Genomic DNA, 24,871 nt, shown 5'->3' with positions numbered 1-24,871 from the left:
GTCATGCTCATGTGCTTCGACTCTTGAGAGTGTCTGCCACCTTTTTATTGAACTGGGAAGCTACAAACACATGAAAATGTCTAGTATTTTACTTATCAACTAGCACAGAATTACAGGTTACAGTATGGAACAGAATTGGGGATAAAAGAGCAGCATGGGACCCTATTCCAAAACTAATGAAACACTAGGAGACAGGTTCAGCCTTTAACTGTGATGAAATTAATGGAGCAGAGTGCAACAGTCCGTCAGTCAAGTCCATGATGCCCCTATGGTGAGTCCTGATGACTCTGATGATCCAGTGACCATTCTTCTTGTGCCAATAGTATTTTTTGACTTTTGTAGTGAAATATCTCAACATCTACAAGATGGATTGGTACAAATTTTGGAACATTTTGAACATTATCTGTAAACATTATCTGCATCAACGATAATCTGCTTAACATATTCAGTAGGAGCATGTTAGGATGCTGATGTTTGCATTTAGCTTAAGCACCGATGTGCTTATGTTACTGTTCTTATTTTTCAGTACAACATTGAATTAAAGCCGAGGTTTGAGAAGTGGCTTGTGACTGCAGGGTCACTGGTTCAATTCCACCCTTGACTGGCAGGAAAAATGTGGGTGTGGTGGAGTGATTAATAATGCCCTCCCTCCATTAATCAGCTGATGTGCCCCTGAGCAAGGCAATTACAACAACCAGCAGATAGCAGATGCTCTTTCAGTATAGACATCAGTATGCCAAGATCATTCTATACAGACTCTCAGTGAGTAACAAATTTCATGTTGTGGTTAGCTTAGTTGTGCTCTCTAGCCTTTGCTCAGTGATTTGTGATTCTGTGACTACATTGTCAGTCTTTGGTTCTACATAAGTGGCAGTACCACGGCATATATTCCAAATCTCCCAAAGTCTGACAACACCCTGAGTCACTGGTGCCAAACCACACTCAGCACAGCTTGCAGCTTCAGTGTTAGGTAGCAGGTTGTTTTGCAATGTAAATGCAAAAGCTGGTGACTAAATTAACCCAGCAAAGAAGCCCAGAAGTACACAACCTTAAGGAGAGTAGGAGAGTGAGGAGGAAGGATGGACAAAATAGAGTAGTTAAAAAGAGTGAAAGGTGAAATGAGGACATTGGCAGTACACTTAAGGCCATATACTGTACAAGCTGTATACTGCACACTAAACCTTAACTAATGATATATATTTTATTTTCTCTGATAACTGTTTAGCTCTGACTGCAGTCTGTATTTTCTCACTCTGCATGTGTGTGTCTCTGACTCTCTCCTTTGCTCTCATTGCCACTCAGTTAACCAGGAAAATGGATGTGATGAATATGTAACAGCAGCTGTTGTTGTTTATAACGTTATGTCCCCAAAACCTTACTGTTACTGAATTGATTTCTTATCTGCTTTCCTCTCTTCCAGCTCCAAAACATCCTTACCTCCTCATTTCACCCATCATTCCTCTCCACACTTTCTCCAAACTTATATCCCCTTCTTTGTTTTGTACCAATTAATTGCTGCTCCTTATTTGATTCAAACTATCTTAGCACATTTCCCCTCTCCTCTCCTCTCCTCTCCCCTCCCCTCCTCCTCTCACCTCTCCTCTCCTCTCTTCTCCATATGTACACTTGCACACACACCAACTTACTTGTATGGGATGTGCTTGCTCCCGTTGACCAGAGCCAGGATCACGTTGCCGAGGGCAGACAGAGAAAGGCACAGAGGGGCCGAGCCAGGTGAAGAGTTCTCCCTTCCTTTCCCGCCTCCTCCACTTCCTCCTCCTCCTCCTCCTCCAAGTGCTTTGACATCACAGCTGCCAAGGTCCAGAAGGTGGAGGCGACTGCGACCTCCTGACACTAGGAAAGTGAAAAATGCATCAAAGAGGTAAATAATGAGGATATCAGGAATGGCATAAAATAAAAGGAACAGACTAAAGTCAAGTCAACCATTCAACTGAAAAAACAAATTCATCTTTCACTCATGAATTCCTGTAATGATGATACTGGAGGCTCAGTTTATCACAAAAAAGCCTGATTAGCCTTTAAACAATCAGTTTTGTGAGGGAAGATATTAATCTGATTATATGTATACAGTGTAATCACAGGAGCAGTTGTATAGATTTGCTAACAACTGTTGCTGATAGCAGCAATACTTAAATATGGATTTAGAAAGATTCATCACTGGTGAACTATATCATCTGTAAACAATTTCTGTGGTCCTATTTTCATAAGTATATACCACATAGATAACATACAGCTACTGAATAAGGCCCACAGTATAGACATTTGTCTGCATTATCCCCTGCATTATCAGTTATTTACGTACTCATGTGTGAATGTGTGTGCAAATTAATCGAAACACAGAATCTGTATAGGGAATATACAGTCAGTGAGAGTTGTGTGTACAACTCAATCCTTACTTTGTCCTCCATGTGGTGAAACAATACTTTAATAGTAAACATTATGTTTGTGTCTGCTTTTATGCTAGTATGTTTATCAGATGTAGAACTCACAGCAGACATTGTGTGATATGATAACAACAGAGCTAACGGTGTTGTGTCTGTAGCTGTAGAAGTAGCTGTAATCATTAAATTAGTATTAATGATTACATTTGAAAAAAGTGGCACCAAACAGTACTTACTCCCGCCTTTGCCTGTCTTTTCCATGCGATATTGGTATATGTGTAACGTAAACAGCATGTGTGAGTTTCTATGTTCTTCTTCGGTGGTGTTGGGCCGTTGGCTACTGTGGCGAGCTGCTATGGCGGCATCCAGAAACCAGGCCGCCTTCTCTGGGGTTGGAGCACGCAGTTCAGACTGGTTCTGGAGCTGGAAAACGTATAAAAAAGGATAGAGTCCCATTTCCATTTAATCTTGGATGAGGGAAATTGGTTTACCTACCAAGAAGTGTCCAAACACTGATAATATTGTGTACTATGTGGATTCTGTATCTGTTGGACTGATTGGCATATACAAATAAAGCAGTTTCGAATGTGCCTGCAGGTATGGGAGACAGAGAGAGACAAAGAGAGAGAGAGTGACAGAGAGAGTAAGCCAGAAATAGAGAGAGTGTGTGGTACTGCAGGATATCATTACTGATGAGATTATGTCAGATTAGTTAAGGATTACACAGATGTTCTTGTATCAGACCCTATAATCCTATAAACATATAACTGGAGCCACACATGCACACACTAACTCAGCCTCCGTCACTCAGTCGTTTTTGGCACTCTTATGTATATGCATACTATTCAGGGGTTAATACTTCATCAATAAATTCAAAGTCACTCTGTAAGCAAAGTCAATTAAAAAATAGCTTGAACATAAAGACAAAGTGACATTTTTCCTAGTTATGCTTCCATTTTTGTTTGAATCTTGACATCTTCTGCACTTGAAACTGTTTTTGACTTTTCCAGTAGTTTTTGAAGAATAAGGACACCATTGTCATATCAATCTTATAATGTAACTGCTACTCCGTGTGTGTGTGTGTGTGTGTGTGTGTGTGTTTGTGTGTGTGTTTGCATGTGCAAGTGTACACATCTCACAATTGTAGAGACAACAGAGCTCTGCTTAAGACTGAAAAAACAAAAGTAAAGCATATTGAGACAGATTCAGAGGCTGTTCAAGTACATACTTACAGAACTGAATCTACAGTAGCCACATTAGCTAAAGTAAAGCTACTGTCAGCTGCAGTGTGCTAAAATGTGTGCATGTCTTTGTCCATCGGTGTGTGTACCTGCATGCCACAGATGGGGTCCTCGAACAGGTAGACCCCAGGTGACTGTCCATCCTGTAAGCTGCCTGTAGCGACTTCAGACAGCAAGTCTGTAAGGTTCTCCTCTTTTCCCCAAACCTACACACACACACACACACACACACTCTGACTTCTTATTCAAAAAATTAAAAATTATTAGAGAAAAGTCATTAGTTGTGATGGCACAACAGCAGTTAAATCAGTTAAAAACAGTACAGCTACAGGCACGTGATGACAGATAGCACTACAGCTACTGCCACTTCTACCACGTGGCCTCCTTTCCTAAATGTCTGTATCATTGATGGCACCTGTTCAGGTCTGCAGGGAATGTTTCAAATTGAGGTCTCGTCAGTAACACTGACCTCAACTGCGGAGACGCGAACAGAGAAGCGTGCTCCTGTTTTCTCTTTCCTCTCATTGATGAGCTTAAACAACCAGGAGATGGCACAGGGGATTATACCCAGAGTCTGAAGAGAGTCATCACGGCCAATCATTGTGTAGGATTTACCTGGAAGAGACAGAAAGACAAAACAGGAGAAGGGTGAACAGAAAAGGAGATATAAGGAGAGGCATATCAAAAAGAACATCATCAAAAAAGACTCCCAGGAAAGAAGTGCTTTGTACGAACAGGCACATGCATGTCTATGTCTCCAGGTCTGTCCCTTTGAGACGTAAGATAATAATTGTCTTCTATGTCCTGCTGACTATGCTACCCCACCCCAACACGCACACACACACACACACACCTGCTCTGGCTGTCAGGAGTTGGAGATCAAACACACACCTAAACAAAACCATATGTCAAGCCTAACAATAACATCGACATGAACATTTACACAGAAACAGAGGACATCAAAAGCCTGACTTGTGTGATGCAGGGTAGAGAATTGTGTTCAGATTTGTTCAGAGAGACGATTGAGGGGCGGTTGTCACCTACACTGTAATTTTACATTGTTCTCCCTCAGTGTTTCCTGGAGAGTCGAGGCTTACTTTCAAAACAAAGATGTATTTCATGATGTGTTTCAAAAACATTCTAACTGCTGGAGGAGAAATAAACAACAAACAAACAAAATGGTTGTTTTCAGTGTTAGAAATGATTTAAAGAAGAATCTTCTTCTTCTTCTTCTTCTTCTTCTTGATTTAAAACATTATAGTATTAAGATTCTCTAATGCACAGTGCCCAGACTCGTCCTGATAAAACATCAAAACGCTGTTAAAGAAATGTTAAAGAACACAACATCTTGAAATCAGCTTTATTAAAACAGCTTGTTTGAAGCAACACTGAGTCATTTACTTTGATTCAACTGATTTACCAGTTGATTTCTTCCTATTTCTTTATCAGATAGACTCCCGCAGTCATAATGACTCAATGTGGAATCGCAACCACAACCACAGAGCATCTCTTTTGTGCCCTTCAGGAGTGTACAAGTGAGAGAGTCTTGAATTACGCATCTGTGTGAGTATATGTATGGCTCTGCAATGTTTCCTTCTGTCCTGTCTACCGCAGGCAGTAAAGACATGGTCAGCGAGCTGACTGTTCCACTGACTAACACAACACTGTAACATAGTGATGCTACGCTACAGGCTATAAAGCACTGTGTGTGTGTGTGTGTGTGTGTGTGTGTGTGTGTGTGTGTGTGTGTGTTTGTGTGTGTCTATGACTGTGTAGTTGATATAAATTCCTGGTAATTGGTCGCATCAAGCAGAGCTGCCGATGCTGTCAGAGACAGAGAATGAACAGTGTGAGAAAGTGTGATAGAACAAGGCAGCTCTGTATCATCAGTTCAAAGACATGCACATATGAGCTTACACACACACACACACACACACACATACACTCATCATTAGTAAAAGATGATCTGTCCATGGCCAGTAATCCAGTAAGTGATAACAAAATCCATCATGCATTACTTAAACTCAGAGGATACAGTTAGATTTATTTCAGGATCATTTGGACTTTAGGATTTTTTCCTGTTCAGTGAAAATCTGGTTATTCTATGTGAAAGTATGTGTGTGTGGGTATGTACATGAGTAGACTTGTGTGCATCTGAGTCCTCATATGTATCTACAGCCAAGGGCCAAAGGGCCCAAGATAAATTCTCCTTGTATTACTTTCCCCATTTTAATTAGGAAAAAGGTAATTCCATTATAATGCAGCCTCATTAAGATCCATGGCCTTAGGTGAGCTATATCAACAAGAATTATTTCATCAGCTGCTACAGCAGGAGCCATTTAAACTGAAGCCAGCAAGGACAGAGCCACTTCATAGTATTAATATAACAGTAAAACTGATTGAAAGCGCAAACTCTATTTGATGGATTTCTAAGCCATATGAAAGCACTTGCAGCATGAAAGCCAGAACATTCAGTAGTGCCCATCATCTGACACAACCAAACACTGACAATAAGATGTCTGCTTTGGGGGTATGTTAGACGTAATCATTTCCACTCACAGTTATATTATACAGTATGAAACTTCATGAATCATGACACAGATGGAATTTTCATGTGTCAATAATAGAAAGCTGAATGAAAACATGTAAACATGGTGAGATGCACAGCATTTATCTAGACAGGCTGTCTGATATGTGCACCATGTTGGGTTACTGTCTTAGGAGAGCTGTGGTGATTAAACATGCATCTGTTTTTTATGATTGGTCCTATATGGACCTTTTTGAGTGGGAAGTGGCTCTGCTCTCTTAATTAATTAATATGGTCATCTTTGTCATTCCTGCTTTAACCTTAACCTCTGATGCTTGCCACAGCTGTGTGCACTGGGAAATAAGGGCTTTTTACCAACATTATGTGTGTGTCTTATGCCTTTTTCTTAGACACTGTACAAAGAACGGTGCTGGGCTGTGAAGCAATTTTGGTGTAGTGGCTGCAATTATATGACACACAATGGCCCAACTGGCCCATCCTTAAAATAACCTGTCTGATTATCTAAATGATCATTGATTGATAGATAGATAGATAGATAGATAGATAGAGATAGATCGGAAAAATTAATGAGTTATTCAGACTGATGGTAAAAATAGCAAAGATCACAAAAATAAGACTCAAGTGGTAAAAATACAGAATTCATAATACAAAGTTCACATATATTAAATGTGAACATTTGGCAAGGAACAAATTCCCTGCAGCACAACAAGGAAACGCAGCAGTTTGCATATTTTTACTTTAACTTCATGACTGTTTGTTCCAGTAAATATCTCAGCCATTGACGCAGAAGTGTTCCCTGCTGAACTGCAGCATTTAATTTCTCTGGTTTTGTCCCCCTGCCAGCAGTTCAAGGGGACAAACTCCAACTGGATGCACGAAGATCACAAGCCAAAAAGGATATTACTGAAGCATGTATGGGGATAAACACAACAGGGGCTGACCCAGGGTTGAGAAACAAGTCTGTGTATGTGTGTGTGTGTGTGTGTGTGATGGGTGATCGTGCCAGTGCATGTGTGTGGGTTCAGACATGCTGCAGTGTGCAGTAAGGGGTCCTGGCCCTTTTTAAGACAGCTTCTCTGAAAACCAGCTTCACAAGGATTAGAGCGAGAGAAAGGAAGACAGAAACACAGACAGAGCAGACTGAGAATGCTTTCAGCATCAGCAGACACTAATCCTCTTCTTTCTCTCTCTGATAGATGAGGACCAGTGCAGAGATGGCCAAGTGAAAGACTGACACACTCACGCGCGCACACACACACACACACACACACACATACATTAAAGATGACTCACAAGCCACACTTATTCTGATTTTGTCATTTGTGTGTGTGTGAGTGTTACCCAGCTTGGAGTGTCCAAAGCAGAAGACACAGCCATCTGCTCCATTCACCACCGACTGAATCACCTCTGCAACCGTTCCTGCGCACAACTCCGCCTAGCAACGGACGAACAGAGAGAGGAATGTGGAGAGATGTAGGGAGAGTCTTTTGGTGTTTAAGAAACACATTTATTTCCATTAAAATCTCTAGTCACAGGCAGCCTACACATTGAGGACTACAAAGGACTGCATTATTAAGCAAACTGTCTTTGTGGTAGCAATAAATTCATTTCAAATTAAATTCAAATTTAAGAATAAAATTCAAGAATAAAAGGCGATGTTGAAGTAGATTTTAAAACAAGTGCTGAAAAATGTGTGTGTGTCATCACACATCCTGTTTTTCTGACTTATAGGAGAGTTTGTGTATGGTTACTGGTTGTGTACAGTTACTGGTATTTGTGTACTTGATGTCTTGCAGGGAGTTTTCATGTCTCTGCGTTAAATGAAGCTAGTACCAGGGGACCGTTGGCTTAGCATAGCTAGCTTAGCTCTGTCCAAAATGTTTAGCCAGTGAGATGTTTAAGAAATTTTATATAACTTTATATAACTTACAATTATTTGAAAGGTGATCTAATCATCCTCTCCATATGATGTGAATGTGGCCTTTTGTGTATATCTGCAATTACTTAATAAAACTAATTTGTCTTAAATCACAAGTCCTTTGTTTTCTAAATTCACAATCTTTTCTCTCACCTGTGATGCATCAGGAGGGAACGCAGCATCGAAGGTAAACATCTTAGGAGGGACCTGATTGGCTGCTGCTCTTTTCTGGGACGATGTGCTTGGCGTCTGGCTGGCTGAGGGGTCCATGATGGTGATTTGTTTCTTCCTGGGATCCACCTTAAGGAAGGAACTGGACTCAGCTGCATCCGACTGAGACACCGGGCACACACGCACCATCACTTTCACCTGAAGGTAAGACACAGAAAACACAAAATCAGATACTAGTGAAACAACAGAGTATAATAGAGTAGACAAGGCCAAACACTCCTCTGATTTTATCCCTGAAAAAACAGAATGTTCACATAAAGGCAAAAGGTTTTTTTTACTTCAAAATAAAATAATTTCATGACATGATAAAACAAAACTGAACTGTAGTCAACAGGCACACAACACATTCATAAAGAGTAATAAAGTAAAAAAAAAACAAAAAACAAATACAAAGTGAAAAAAAGCTTTTTTAAATCTGCTGATGTCATTGCTTCTCCTTTGATATTACTCATCTTTTTATGTATTTAGTACTGTTTTCCATGAAACCTACTCAACTTGAAACTGTGTACAGATTTGATAATCCTAAAGCTTTGCAACTGAACACATTAGCCACAACCACAAGAACTGCAACCACAACAGCTGAACGCAACATTCAGCTTTTTAATTCTTTTAAGACTCACATGCTCTCTCACTCTTTCCCCTTCTTATCATCTTATTCACGCTAAGTGCTTCCTCCCTGCTCCCTTCTCATCCTTTACCCGTCTCTCTTTCCTTATCTCTTCTCCCTATATCCTAAATCCTTTTTCTCTCTTCACCCCTCCTGTCTACCTTCAGCTCACTGCCATATATCAAAAGCCTGACTTGCAGGAATCCTGGTTCAGCTTTCTCTCCTCCTCTCCCTCTTCTTTTCCTCCCACTCCTGTCACAAACTGTTAGCAGCTGCAATTTACTGCCTGACAGCTGCTGTTGTTTCCTTTGATATCAGAGGAAGCAAAGCGCTGTGTCATCACATCTAAGTTCCAGAGCATTTTAACATATAAACAACCTTTTCTCTGTTAGTTAAAAATGTTTTAAAGTTTGAAGTACTTACCAGCAGCTTATTATTGTTCTCCTTCTCCTCCTCTGGCTCACCTGGCTGAATCAGTCTCTGTCATTCTTTTGATCTCTCCCTATCACTCTGTCTGTTGAGTCTGTCTGTCTTCCTCTCTCCATGTTTGCCGCTAAATCTTTTTTGTGACTACATGCTAGAGATGACTGGTACAGAGTGTCAGGTGCAATGAGTGCTTTATGGATTCAGTCTTCACCCCATCAAATGTCTCACATGGATCTGAGTCCCCATGATTGTGATTTATTTGATATTTACACTGTGACAATAGATTTTGAAGTATGTGGGGATGGTGATGTTGATAGAGTTTTTTTTTATTCACATGTTGCGTGTTCTTAGCTGAATTAGTTAGTTTTTGTTGAGGAGTATGTAACTGAGCTACTCAGATCAGGTCATCTGAGAAAGATGTGAGCAGTCACTGAGATTAAACTAATTTCTGGATGGTGATGAAATCCCTCCAAAAAATAGGGCTGCTTGTTAAAACCCAATGTCTCAATTTCGATTTGTAGAGAGGATGCGATGTGTGGTTGTGGAAGATTTGGAGTTGTTTAGTCACCACTGACAGAACTGAGCTGATCTCCTCTCCTGATTCTCCTAATATCCTAAAACTTACGAACAAAGTGGAATTTAACTTAAAGAATGCCAGGTTATGTTCAGTGTTAAGGACGCAAAACCATGAAAACACACGTGAATCTGACAAGTAAAACTGTTAAGACAAGGACAGAACAATCTGAGCAATGTAAACAATGACCAGACTGTGAAATTGGCTTAAGTTCAAGCTAAATTGGCTACAGTTTGGAATACTGACAGCACAAAATGCAAAGATTGTTTTAGACACGACAGTTTAAGCCTTGACAGATGTAAAGAGCTGGATGTCCTATAGCAAAGCAGCTGACACAATACAGGCTGACAGACAGGAGATATGCAATTTCTCATCCTTTGCATTCTTCACGTTATGGGTTGACAGAAATTGCATGGATGTATCATTAGTTTTGGCCTCTGTGGCCTCAGTCTTGCCCTCAGTCCTCGAAAGGACAAAAATGTTCAGACCACATCCTTTAAAAGATCCAACACAATGAGGCTTCAGCATCTTTGTGCACTGTGCCTCTCCCCTATTGCAAGTGTGGTGCAGAGAATCAAAGGATGAATGGATAATAATGCAAGAGCATTCAAGTATCTCTGCAAGGATAAGTCCTGACATCTGTCATACACAGTTATACTCTATTGTTACATTACTAAATGTGTGCTAACCTGACGTAATAGTATACTATAATAAAAATTAAATTAAAAAATCTGTGAAATCTATTACTTATTTGAATTTTACCATATGTTTTCTAAATAGGGTAGCTTTTTGTCACCAGGCCTCAGAGGTGCAGGGCAGATGAAAAGACTGCTGTGTTTATGTGGCTCCTAAGCGGGAAGGGAAGAGCGGAGGAGAGAAATTTTGTCTGTTTGTGCTTGTTAGCACAGTTGAATCATCGTCTGAAGTGTGATTCCACGCTGCGCTTCCAGTTAAACACCACCATGGGATTACGAATCACAGAGTAATCCCAAAACACTCCAATCTCCCTGCACTCGCAGACAGAGCATTCGCAGAATAAAGGGAAGATGAGTGAGTTCAACCAGCCTATATATTTATTTAGCCTACTTACAGGCCCATTAGCTGTGAACAGGGATGTGATCGTAAGTAAAAATGATTAAACAATGAACACGAGTCAGTGACAAGAGAGAAAACTAATCTTGGCATCATATTCTGTTTGTTATATTACTTTCATGTTTGAGTTTGAATTTGTTTCTCAAGCAAATTGGATATCTATTTAATTATCCTCCACCAAATTATTGTGCTGCTAGTTGGGATCAATAACAATTTTCTACAAAATAAATTAAAAAAAATCTCTGACCCTTTTACTACAAATTATTTGCAATAAATTATTTCATGGCACTGGGGTAAAGAAGCAACATGAACAAAATAATTTTGTACTCAACAAACTTACCTGGAATGATAAGTTTTAGATAAAAATAAAAACACTGAAGCCTTTTGGTAACCAATATACTGCCAACCACAAAGGCAAATAACATTCAAAGAGCTCTTACTACGTCACTGTCTATATACACATTTCCACTCCTCTCTCTCTCTCTCTCTCTCTGTCTCTCTCTCTCTCTATCTCTCTATTTGCCACATAGACACACACCAAACACATCCCATTAACATGCTTTCCTTTGGTTGCATCATTAAATGACCATGGGCCATTTAAGAGAGTCGGTTCAATAAAGTGTGTGAGTGAGTGTGTTTGTGTTAAAGTCTTTTTCAGATGAAGGTAATTGTATGTGTGTGTACATCTGAAAGTGGCTCCATATATGAAGGTGTGAGATAAACTGAATACGATAAATATATGACCTTGGTGACCTGGTGAAGCTACGATGCTGACATTTAATGTCAGGTCAAGAGTCCCAAAGCACTATCACAAACACACACACATACAAACACTCACACTCAGATTCAGAGCTACGCCCTCTGCTGACCCCAATAAAAGAGCCCATCAGATCAGTAAGAGCCTGGGGGGAAGGATTTTAGTACTGCACGCTTTACAAGGCGTAACTCATAAAGTCGTCCCCCCTGAGAGCCCATTTCCTCCTCATGTCTATGAGCGTAAAAGGAAAGTTGCTTGTGTGTGTTTGAGGTTTAAATGGAGCCATAAAGTGATTTCATGTCCGTTTCTCAAAATATTGAAGGTGTGTGTGAAATGGCAAGAGACATACAAGGGGTTATTACACACAATTCCTCTTTTTTCAAACTATCAGGACTCCGTGAAGATGACCAACAAACAACATCAGGGAAACTGGTGCATCAGCACAGTTGTGCCAGCTTTAAGAGATGCCATCTTTTTGTCGTGGCTATAATTTTTGACTATGGCACTCAACCCTCAGCTGAACGTTTAAAGCTGAGTCCAACTCAATTGTATGTCTGTTTGCATAATCAAATCCACACCCACAATATTCTCGAGGATCTCTGGCCCAGTTCTATTGGTGAGTCGGTACAGGTTACAAAGTGCTGCAGCCACTATGACATACAGGTACAGGGAAAACACAAGGGTAATGGACCCTTTGTTCTTCTAATGGAATAGAGGGTTACAAGAGAAAGAGTTAGTGGTGTTTGTTTTCAGAAAAGACAGATGAGAAATAGGTCACTATTTACTCTCCAGATACTAACACACCACTCTCTCAGTGATCTTAAACTCTCTCTTGATCCCTTGATCCCTCCCTTCCTCTCTCCTTTTCCCTCCCACTTCCACAACACCTACAGACCCCTCCTCAGTCCCTCTTTGTGTTTCAGGAAACGTTGTATTTGCTCGATAGCACTGTCCACCCTCTCTTTTCCCTCTGTTCACTCTTTGGCTCATCTCCCTCCGATCCCAGGCTCACTTTCTCTCCCTTCCCCAGAACATATGACAAGACAAGTCACATACTCTGTCTATTATGCCTTCTATTCCTCTGCTTCCCTCTTACACTTCATGCTGCAGTGCATATGATGATGACGAAATGACGACCAAGAAAAAAACTGGAATGAGGAAGAGGTGCCAGAGAACTGAAGGCCTCTCTGACCTTTTTTTCCACAAATCTTTCTGCAAATATTTAACTTCTACCTGTTATATTCAACATACAAAACAACAAAATTGTTGACTCTGTAGTGTTTTCACCCCTGGAACAGCTCGGAGGTTCATTTATAGGGTAAAGATACCTGCTATGAAGGTTGTTGAGGAAGCAGGTTCATTTTTTTGCCCCCCCAAGAATCTGTCTTGAACCCCTATACACTCTATTGGGTGTAGCCCTTCCTTCACTTTATACACCACACTTAGGTACAATGAAGTCTTTCAGCCAATTTAAGTAAAGGAATTCAGCTAAACAGCAAGAGCAAACCCTGAGAGAAGATCGTTCAATAGTCCCTCACAGCAGTGCTTCATTACTATTGGCTGGAAAATCAATAAGCGAGAGTAAGACTGAGCTCTAATTGGTTTCCAAAGACTGCAGAAAAACACATTCGGGCAAATACATGTACATAGAGATACAGACAAATACCATATGGGAATAGCAAGTTCAGGCTTCGGATCAATTCTAATTTTAACTAATATATTCATTCCAGCCCAGCTCACAGTATCATACGATCCATGTTGGCTGTTCTCAGCTGGAAGCACTGCAGGAATCCTGTATCTCTGAAGCATGAATTTGTGTGTCATTTGACCTGGATGAGCCACTATATTACCCAAAGCAACTCTTCTTTACTAGAAAGCACTGCAATTTGGGATAACATCACTTACATATTGGTCTCAAGTGGCTTACATGATCAGAGCCATCACATTTTGGCATGCCCTTTCAAGAGCTGTTTGATCATTCAGACTTGGTTTTAAAGTTAGGGTTAGAATTAGATTAACAATCTATGGAATGCATTATGCCAGTATAGAAGTACAAATAAATGTGTGTGTGTGTGTGTGTGAGTTTGTGCATTTGTGTGTGTGTGTGTGTCTGTCTGCCTGTCTTGCTCCATTCCTGTCACTACTGACAGCATTAATATTTCAGCTACAAGGTGGAACAAAGTGACTACTGGATTCTCATAACAGACTCACTCACTCATTTAGATACAAGACACACAGACACAAAGATAGGCATGAAGACACACAAATGCCGGGGGAGAATGCACTTGCACATGTTCGCTCATGACACAGACGCATACAGCTTGTGGCCTGAGAGGGATCGTAGCTGCTATTAAAAATTGATTAGCTGTCATAGTATCATTTTCCCCCCAAGGTCACGTCACAATCTGTGAGTGTGCATGTGTGTGTGTGTGTGTGCAAAATGTTAGCTGCAGAGATTAAAAAAAAAAAAAGGTGGAAAAAAAACAACTTGCACAGTCCTTTGTTGTCATTCAAAAATGGAAAAGAGAAGAGGGGGAAACAAAAAGATGGACTCCAGAAGATAAGACTTTATCTATACACTATACTTAAGACAAGAGAATGATCCTGGCATTAGTTTTCAGAACACCTAAAAAAACGATTCTCATCCATCTTCAGATATGTTAGACTGCATGTAGATCACTAATGATGCAGAAGTGTGAAAATGTAAGCCATGGTGCCACTGTGACATGGCTCATGCACAGCCATGCTAGCAGCTCTGTGAGGCTGGACTTTAGCTTTGAACTAAATGCTGATATTAACATGCTAACAGAATGCTGTCCTGTCTAGTGAACATGGTATTATGCCCTTCAGGGTGCTCTTTTTAGTTTTATCACCCCTGTCCTAGAGACAGCCTGTTTACTAGCTTAGTTTGAAATGCTAGCATGCTAACATTTGCTAATTAGTGCTAAACAGTATAGCAGAAAATGAATGGGAGTGTCATTAGTTTTGGTCCAAAATACTGGTCAAACTCATAGCTCTTCCTGATGATGGCATTTGAGGAAAAGTTAAGTGGTCAAACAAGCTATTACATTTTAATCTATGAGAAACACAAACACACAAAAAATCACCATCAAACCCACTTTGACAAACTGAAAATTCAATGTAATGAAGAATTAAGGCATCACCAAATTTACAAGTACCCCAATAGATTGTTGAGATAATGGATTTGAGACAAAAGCTTCAGTCTGGACCAAAAGAGGAAATCACAGACAGACATTAGCCTCTGCAGAGCCATATACTTGCTGTACAGTGTAATGACAGTCGGCTCATGTAGGTTAAGTAAGGAGAAAGTTATAATTCCATAATTTAGGAGCCATCAAACATTGGTCTTTTTCAGCTGCTGCTGAATGACACTGACAGATATCAGTTTGTGAATTTTAATGAAGCTCATAGAGACGCATAGAAAGCAATCAGCAAATAAGATAAATTTGTAGTTACAAATGAAGATGTGTTTTTATTCAGTGCTTAGTCTTCAGTGTTTTTCATGCATTTAGTTTGACAGAAAGTCTGATGTGACTGTGACTCAATTGTGCAATTGTGTTACTGGGTGCTAATGCATACACAGTTTCATTTCCTCAACTGATCTCCCCCCATAGTCAGGGGTCTGAATGGAAGGCTCCCAAATGGTTGATTTGATTAAAGTGAGACGGAGCTTACCAAGAATATGTACAGAAGCACTGGGTTTAGAAATATCAGAGGATAGTTTGAAATACAGACGTCAGTCCAGATATCTATCAGTTTGACATTCATCAAGACTGAACTCTCTCTCTCTCTCTCTCTCTCTCTCTCTCTTTCTCTCTTTCTCTCACTCACTCACTCTCACTCTCTCTCTTTGTAACACACACACACACACACACACGCACACATGCAGTACATCTGACCTGTGCAGGTTGATTTCCCCTGGCTTTAGCTGTGATGTCTCAATCTGTTTTCTGCCATATTAACATTGGGGAAACACTAGCCCCCCCATCACACTCACAGACAAGCCCATGTATTCTGCAGGATGTAATGTTTTGTGCACGCTTCCACCAGGGGCTTTGCTGCCTCCTTGACATCTTTCATTGTACACTATAATCCTATGAATTTGAGAGCATGCAAGCCTGTGTGCACATATGTGTGTGTGGGTTTGAGTGTGTGCAAATGCCATTTCAGCAGGGGACCGACCCCCACTGCAGGTGACATTTTTACTGGAGAAATGTCACCACGGCCATTTTCTTTCCATATGTTTGCATGTGTAGGGTGTGAGTGTGTTTTTTGATTAGGTCTTGGCAAGCTTCAATTGATTTCACAGGAGAGGCTTGTCATGTTCCACATACCAGAATATCTTGCTGCCTTGGTACCATGTCCTTTGTTCCCCATTTCCTAGCTTAGAATTTAGACTGGAATCAGGGGATAACAGCTAGCTTGGCTCTTTGAAATCAAAGTGTAAACACAATTAGTTGGGGCTTAACAGATAGCTATGTACCTGGATATTTCTTGGCTAGGAACTGGGCTAATTGTTTTCCTCTCTTTTTTATTTCCACTACACTAAGCTAAGGTAATCTAACACTCTCCTGGCTGTGGCTTCATATTTAATAGACACCAGAGTGGTATCAGTTTTCACATCTAACTCAAGTATGTAAGATGTAAGTAGAATTTCTTTAAATCGCCTCACTTTTCAGGAACAGCCTGTTTGTCTTTTTTTGTCATAGCTGATTCAGGATCAGCAGGCTGCCAGCAGAACAACAGGAAGACAGAGTTGACCAGTATGTAGCTAAACCAACTGGACACCTCAATCAAAGGGCCACCATATCATCACCAGATCATACCAGAATGATTACTGTGAGAAGTCCACATGGCTGTGAAAAACGGGGGGCTCACAGTCGCATATCAAATGCTGCAGGCCAGACAAGCTAATCACTCCTTTCACAAGATCACAGAGGATCATGGTGGAATGAAACAGAAGCCAGAGTGGTTTAATGAGACAGACGGATTGTGTGAAGAGGGTTTTTGTGCATGTGGTTTATAATGTATACTGTACTGCTGGGTATGCGGGTTTTATGCTGGGGTGTACAATCAAAATTGTGTGTGTGAGTGCGCTTGTAAATATGTGAGTGTGAACCAGTCTCCCTGACAACTGAAGGGACATCTGTCACCTCCATATGGAGAGAGACAGAGATAGAAGCTCAAAGGAGGGGCGGGGTGGAAAAACACAACACAAAAATATTCAGTTGCACACAAAGAATTATAAAATATGAAACACAACAATATGATACATACATTTTGTTCCTAATAGCTGGGACACAGGTTCTTACCTACACTGTCACAGTCACATTTCCATATATAGATTATCTAACCATATTTAGATAAAAATCAAATAACTCAAAATGAGGATTCATTTCATTGCCTATTTGAGTATATTCTCTGTGGTTTTCTGACTAAAAGTTTGTTAGTGTTACTCTGAATTCCCTGCAATGGTGACAGTACTACATCTCATTTCAAATTCATTTGAATGAACATGAGTGTGTGGATTTTTCCTCTTGACTGGTCTATAATATAAATGGCACACAACACACACACACACACATTTCCACATCTGTCTAGAATTTACGTGGTGATAGCACATCCCAGTAGCTGAATGTGTGCAGTGCATACCACATAACTGCAACTTCTCTGCTTGATCCCATCCTTTGTTGCATGTCATGCCACCTGTATCTCTCTCTAATAATGTCACACCTGCATGCAAGTGCACACAGACAGATCGCCATACAGGAGGTCACAGAGACAATATGCACATCTGTGTCCACAAAAACACATCAGGACATGTGTGGGATCCCCTTCCCTCTCTGTGTACGGTATGAGACAGTGCTGTTTGATGTCTGTTTGATTTTATCCTCCATAGTCATGTGTGAGGACACACACACATACACACACACAGTGAGCCCCTCACTCAAACTGTGGAGGAGGGGGCACTAAAAACTCATTACATGGACGATCAATATTGCACACACTTGAGAAGCATGAACCCCCCTCATCCACAACACACACACGTTTCACCAACAGTGACAGATGACTTTTGTCAGCCTGAGATGTGTTACCGTGGTAACCATTAGGTTGCATTCCGGCACAGAGATCACACACACACACACACACATACCAGTACATGCATTCAGATAAACTGGTCAAGGTCATGACAAAATACTACAGCCCAAAATTTTGGAGCACTCATATGTATAAAATCAACCACTTAATCATTTTAAAATGCATACCCTGTAGATATTCTTAATAAAATTAATAATCAAGACATCACATCACACACCAATGCATCCATATATCCAGACAGATCTATACTTGAATTAAGTAACATAAAATAATAAGCTCTAACTTCTAGCCAGTGGAAAAACAGCAACCCACCTCACTGAGACACTTCAAAGCAACGTGTGGGGGACCATAACCATCCAATCACCAAAGACAGAAATAAATAGTGAATGAATATCTAAAATAAATGGAGGTTAATCAGCACTGTGCTAAAACATGTCCATTATGAACGACCAGTATATACATACTCCATAGTCCCAAAAATGGACACATAAGTGTATTGTGGAGAATCTTTGATTATCATTTGCATGAATAAAAAAGAAGATAGAAGACAATGAAAAAAGATTTATTTTTTCTTTACCTTTCCAACCCCTGGGGTATCTTTGATTTTGTTGGCTGCACGGAGAAGGCAGGGTGGAGCAGGTGGAGGGGCCATCAATAGGGCAGCGCTAAAATTGGTGGGGAACAGAGGGGGGTCACATGAGGGTGATGATGATGATGTCACTGGCACTGGGACTGCAGCGGTCTTCTGTTTCTTCTTCTTGGATGCTAAGTTCAACTTTTGTGCAGCTCTGAGAGGAGGAAGTCGAGACAAAGACGACAAGAGAGGGACAAGGAGAGAGGCCAGTCCATCAGTCAAATGAGTCACATAAAACTACACACCTCATCAAAGTAAAAGCAATAACATAAGCACTAAAACTGAACAGTCTACACTGGTAAATCTAAAGAGATGAGGAAGGATGTTAGCACATGTGGATCCATAATTATGCACTTACCGTTTGCCACAGCACAACCATGGCAAATATACTAATTGCAGAATAGAACTTGATTACACACCTGTCAACACACAAACACACACACATACAGCTGTTTACATATGTAGCAACATCTGGATAAGGGGTGCTTCATTTGCTGTCTTGCAGCTCAGTTCCCTGCAGCATTCAGCTCAGAGGGACCCACAATGTATTGTATTATATGCTTTCATTTTCTTGACTTTAGCTTTTCCAAATCTCACTTCTTTCTCCTTTTGTTCTCCTTGCTCATTTCTTAGTTCAACACAGCAGGTTCCTCTCTTAACCCATGCAGTACTTGACACTTTTCTTTCTTTTATCCCCAGAAGAAACGGGACATATCCATATAACTGGCTGAATGTCCTTTTTAACCTGTATGAAAGGAATTTGTAGCAAAGAGGAGACAGTTATTACAGGGCCAGGAGAGTGCAAAATATTGTACTTTCTGATCCATCTGCCAGGCATAGTTATGTTAAGATTTTGCATAAAAAACATAGAAATTCATAAAATACAATTCAGTCAGGGCCCTTTGTCTCATTTTGGTTCCACAAAAGAGATTTCATTTCACTCCCAAACTTTGAATTTAAATAACTGCTGGAGGCCAGAAGAGGCAGCAGAGATTGCTTTTCTGTGAAATATTGAAAAAAACAAATTTGTTTATTAGAACAAATACTTTTACTTTTGATACATTACATTACACTCTACAATATGTTATATATACATATAGATATTGTAGAGTGTAATGTAATGTATCCAAAAAAAAAATATATCTATATATACTCGAGTAAAATAAACAGAATACATAAACAGAATATTAAATGCATGACTTTTACTGAAGTGAGTATTTTTACATCGCGGTAATGGTTCTTAAGGTCTGAGTACTTATACTTCGGCCAAGCACTATAATTTACTCTGCCTTTAAATGTTAATGAAGGATTTTAGGCTGGTTACGAGTAGATATGATTAATTGTTATGACTGATCACCACTCGTGATCATTAGTCTCTCTGTCATGTAAAAACAGAAGTGTGCATAGAAGCCAAGGCTGGGTAGTTAATTGTATATAGATAATAAATTATGTAGATGTCTTGGTAAATAATGCATTCTATTCATTTTGATAAAAGCACCACACATTGACCATAGCTGAGAAGAAAGACAAAGGGAGGTTAAATCAGAGTAATCTTGGGGGAGCCCATGGACAGTCGATCTACAGGCAGTAATTCACCTACAGTGAAGTGATTTATTGTCATTAGGAAAAATATTTGCATGTTTCAGTGTAATCCCCACATCACAATTCAAACGAGCAGATTTCCTGACAATCTTACAGCAGCGACATTGACAATACGATGAAATAAAAGATCACTAAAACTGCTCTGGCATGGATTCCTGCTCTGTTCTGCTTTAATTTATCCTCCCATATATTTCTTTGATTTTAAAGAGAAAGAGTGAGAGAAGACCTTGCGCCCTGACACACTCTCCGTCAAAGAGCCATATTCTCACACCATTGGCTTTCAATTAACTGCAGCAGGTTACAGAAATGAGAGTGAGGGGGGAGAGTCAGCGAGAGCGTGAGCAAGTGAAAGAGACAGAAATGGGGGGATGGGGTGGAGGGAGGGTGGATTCAGTGACCCATAGAACGACAAAGCGTTTCACCATTTGACTAGCTCTCCCAGGAGATCTGTGCGTGAACCCTGGTGTGTGTGTGCATATACTGTATGAAAGAAAGCTTTGCATCCACTAATTGGTTTTTCACTGCATGCAAGATGAGCTTACATTCATATTGCACCAAATGCAATCAAAAGCGATTACAGGTTGGAAAAAGCAGTTACAGGTAGCATGAAGACACATGTGCAGTAGGCTATTAAAAAAAAGCTGTTTCAGACTCAGAAATGTATACTGTATCATAAAAATATTAAAGCTATTGTGAAGACTGGATTCATTCTTCACCAAGAGGATTCAGTCATGTTAGTCATGTTTAAAATCTACCATTTGATTTGTACGTAACAATGGAGAAAACATGCTGCTGTTGGAGACTCTTCTCACTTCTATTTGCTTTTTATGTGTGACTATTTTCATGATACATCCTTCAAATCCATCAGCCACATAATGCAAGCTATGCATATATTCATGCGTGTATATGCACCACTACTCTGCCATGAGGTTCTCTAACTTAGGGTTGGCTGGTTTACTGTGTGGCTCAGCATGGTAGCCACACACAGACACAAACACACAAACCACCTAATTGGTAGCGTTTAATGACAAGTGGCCTGGGATTTGGCCAAGTGGATCTATTCCAATCTAACCTAAATTGAAGGGCACTTGTTCTCCATCCATCTACTCAATCTCTCTGTCCATCAGCTCTTCATCTGTCATCCCATCCTTTTATTTTTCTCCCCCTTCTCCTTCATTACCTTCATTCATTGCTCCACTCTTCCCTAACTCTCCCCCCCTTCCCTCCTATTCTTTCAATTTTAAATCCGTCTCACTCTACAGTCACCTCTTCATCTCTCCCTGTGTTTCATTCCCTGTCTCTCTCATTATTTTTATCCATTCATCCCTTAATGTCTCCCTTTTGCCCTCCATATATCCACTCCATTCCACCACCGGTTCAGCCTTTCTCACATGTATTGATCCCTTCATCCATCCATGCCTTGCTTGCCCCAAGTCCCTTCATGTGTCTGTCTCTTGTTAAAAAGGAGCACAGGCGTCAAATAGTCCAGACACTAACATGCTGATACTTTGTTTCCCTCGCCCTTCCACTCAACTACAAAAACACTTTTACTTGATGCATACATACAAAAACACATGAAGCACACACTAACACACACAGCTGATTTATGACTGGTGTCTCTGGGCTGTGTTGCTGGCTCAGTAGCTAATTACTTTCTATTTAACAGGCCATCAGTGGAGGGAGATATAGGCAGAGACAGAGAGTGATTGTGTGTGTGTCTCACGGGAACTCAGTAAGACTGGAATGGACAGGAGACTGGCTTTGCTGACACTATCTATGGACATATACACACACCCTCCAATTTACACACTTCCTGCTTCCTATTAAGACACTTACATGCTACACTGAAATAGCAAACACAAGCCTGAGAAATGAAAATATTAATATATCACCACACTGACCATGGACACAGGATACTTCTGGCTCATGTATAGGGGTGGATTGCAATCATGCAATTTTGATGCCCCATAGACATGTCAATTCTGAAATGGCCTATAAGTTTCAACATTTTCTCTATTTAAACAGCATCACATTGAAGATGTCCCTTTTATGGCCCAACCTCCTCATCCACCATGTTGCAAGCTATAACTCACATCACAATGTTTATAATATATCACCCAAGGAAGATAGTGGGAAGTAGTTCATCCAAAGCAGTACAGCCATCTAGTTCACTACATATGTTCACAGATGTGCTCATCAATGAGGTTATGTCAGGACTGGAAACAGAAATGAGAGGACATTGAATACCACAATCTAATCCTTGGGAAAATCTAAATTTGTCAGATGGACCACTCCTATTCATGTTTAGTCTGATACACATTTCACATGATGGTTTGTGCTTCTGCAGATGACTGATTCACTGCTCACTAATCTGTCTGAATCACACAAACCCTTTGTCAAATGTGTTAAACATTTTCTACATCACAACAGTCAGTAGTTTTACTAAAGGAAAAAGATATTCGACTAAAATATTAAATGGCTAGTTATATTTACTCTCTCATGCTGCCTTCACAGTGACTCTAAAAACAGCACAATCACTTGCAGAGCAAATTGCTTTCTTCATTTCTTTCTGTCATGATTTTGTTAAATGACACATAGGCAAAAAAGAAAAAAATCCTGAAGCGATCAGTGGGCTCTGAAGATGTTTCGCTAACCTGAAGAACAGGTTAGCGAAACATCTTGAGCCTAAAGTCAGAGTTTTCAATGTCATGAAGGTGGCTGTCTTTTAAATATGTTTAAATAGGCTTTATCGGGTTTAAAGTTTATGAGCTCAACAATGTGCAACCGGTATAACCCTCAGGTAGTTGATACGGCAAGTTGTTTACCAGCAGCCATGTATTTAATGACTGGTGCCTAATTGGTGGCCAAATTATCATTTGATGGAGTACTTCTTTTTAAAGTAAAAACAAGATAGCAAGAGGTAAACTGAGGCAGAGAAAGAGACAGCATCCCCCTGTCTCACAGCCATGCTCCATCCAAAATAACAACGCCTTCCCAATTCACCAATTCACTTGGGACCTATTTATTTACTCGGCTACCTCCATCAACACACATACACACACACACACACACACACACAAAAGCACAAAGACACACACGCACAGAGCCAAATCCCTGAAGATCCAATCCTCGGAAGCATGCAGTAAAAAATTCCTGCACTGATAGAAACTCCCTTCCCCCAGTGAAGGAGAATGTACACACACACACACACACACACACACACATACCTAGGCATGTACAGCATGTCTCTATTGTCTAACCCAGCATCTCCAGAGGGCCACTGCAGCACAGGGAAGATGGAGCATTACTGTGCCAGTGTGACATATTCACAGACAGATCGGTAGTAATGAAAGATATTACCCTCATGCACATTAGCAGAGGTAAAGAAGAGGTCAGTGAGGGGACTTTGTGTGGAGAGAAAAGGTATAGTGAAGGAGTGGAAGTAGAGAGTGAATGAGAACGCAATTAAGTGAAAACAGAGGAGAGGAGAATAAAAGGCCTGAAGATGAGAGAGGGTAAAGACAGAGGAAGACTGGGAAGAAGAAAGGGATCAGGGGAGTGGAGATGTGGTGGACACAGGGATTTTGTTGCTTACAGACAGCAAGCAAGAGGGAGATTGTGCATCTGTGTGTGTGTGTGTGTGTGTGTGTAATAAGACTGTCTGTATGCAGTCCACATCTGAGAGCAAAGACCAAGACAGCTATGGGTTTTACCAACACTGCATGGCTGCATTCATTGACCATTAACAACACACACAGACAAATACAGATGCAGTCACAAATAAAAATAAAGGTAATATAAAGGTAGGAGAGTGTCCATCGTTGCCAGTTAAACTGAAGTCCGTCTACGTATGCACACACAAATTGAAGGAAAATGCAGACAAGTTGTGCATGTGAACCTTTGAACAGCAAACAACAACAACAAAAAACACCCTGCCTTTAAGAGGAAATGACATACCACAACTTTGATAAGCTACAGTAATTATGCAGCCTAAATCAGGAAGAAAGACCAACAGTTAGACACATAGACATGTTGACACACATATCCCCAGACAGTGACACCTGCACCATTATAGAAACCATGTTCTTTCACTTAGAAGGATAATGCTCATAAATCAGCCTTGAGACAGCTGGCTATATGTTTGGAATGTCAACCAGATGTGTGCATCTGTGTGTGTGTGTGTGTGTGTGTGTGTGTTTGTGTAAAATGGCCTTGTTCCCTAACAGTTCAGAGGGTCAGAGAAAGAAAGCTAAAGAAAGAGTGTGTGTGTGTGCATGTGTTTGTGTACATTCCCATATAATTTACGAGCTGCGCCTGCTCTCTGGTGCTTTGAAAGACAGACAGCACATGTCACTCCTGGAGTATATCTAACACAGACACATGTTGTATTCTGAAGATTTTCAGGACACATGCAATGACGAAAGATGGAAATGTGCAGGAGAGAAGAGTATGTGTGAAAGTGAGGAGGAAAACAATCCATATTATTTAAAATGTGATTAAAAGCAGCTCATTACATACGACATCTCAGCAATACTTCAGACACTGTGACAGGCTCATCGTCTTGTGTTATCCATGAATAATTTACTCATTCATTTTGAGCCTACCATGTGTACTCATCAATAATTTAGCCATATTACGCACGTCTTATTTATGTTGTGTCTCTCTGCATTTCTCTAGATTTCATTACACAGCTCATCGACAACTGGTGACTGGAAAGTT

The 24,871-nt window shown here is 40.4% G+C and overlaps 1 protein-coding gene across 1 annotated transcript in view; it reads right to left on the bottom strand.

The window, feature by feature from the left end:
• The window catches only part of kif26ba (kinesin family member 26Ba), a 76,377-nt gene that overhangs the window by 17,896 nt on the left and 33,610 nt on the right, over positions 1-24,871 (bottom strand). Inside the window, exons 5-11 of the mRNA XM_046383821.1 lie at positions 18,494-18,704; positions 8,263-8,478; positions 7,533-7,626; positions 4,113-4,258; positions 3,733-3,849; positions 2,639-2,825; positions 1,647-1,854 (exon numbers count right to left, since the gene is read on the bottom strand). Coding sequence (XP_046239777.1) covers positions 1,647-1,854; positions 2,639-2,825; positions 3,733-3,849; positions 4,113-4,258; positions 7,533-7,626; positions 8,263-8,478; positions 18,494-18,704 — 1,179 coding nt within the window. The remainder of the gene's footprint in view (positions 1-1,646; positions 1,855-2,638; positions 2,826-3,732; positions 3,850-4,112; positions 4,259-7,532; positions 7,627-8,262; positions 8,479-18,493; positions 18,705-24,871) is intronic.

This window comes from Scatophagus argus, chromosome 1, assembly GCF_020382885.2.
Source record: "Scatophagus argus isolate fScaArg1 chromosome 1, fScaArg1.pri, whole genome shotgun sequence".
Taxonomy (NCBI): Eukaryota; Metazoa; Chordata; class Actinopteri; family Scatophagidae; genus Scatophagus; species Scatophagus argus.
The sequence above is the reverse complement of the archived record's forward strand: the minus strand, read 5'-3'. Positions and strand labels throughout refer to the sequence as shown.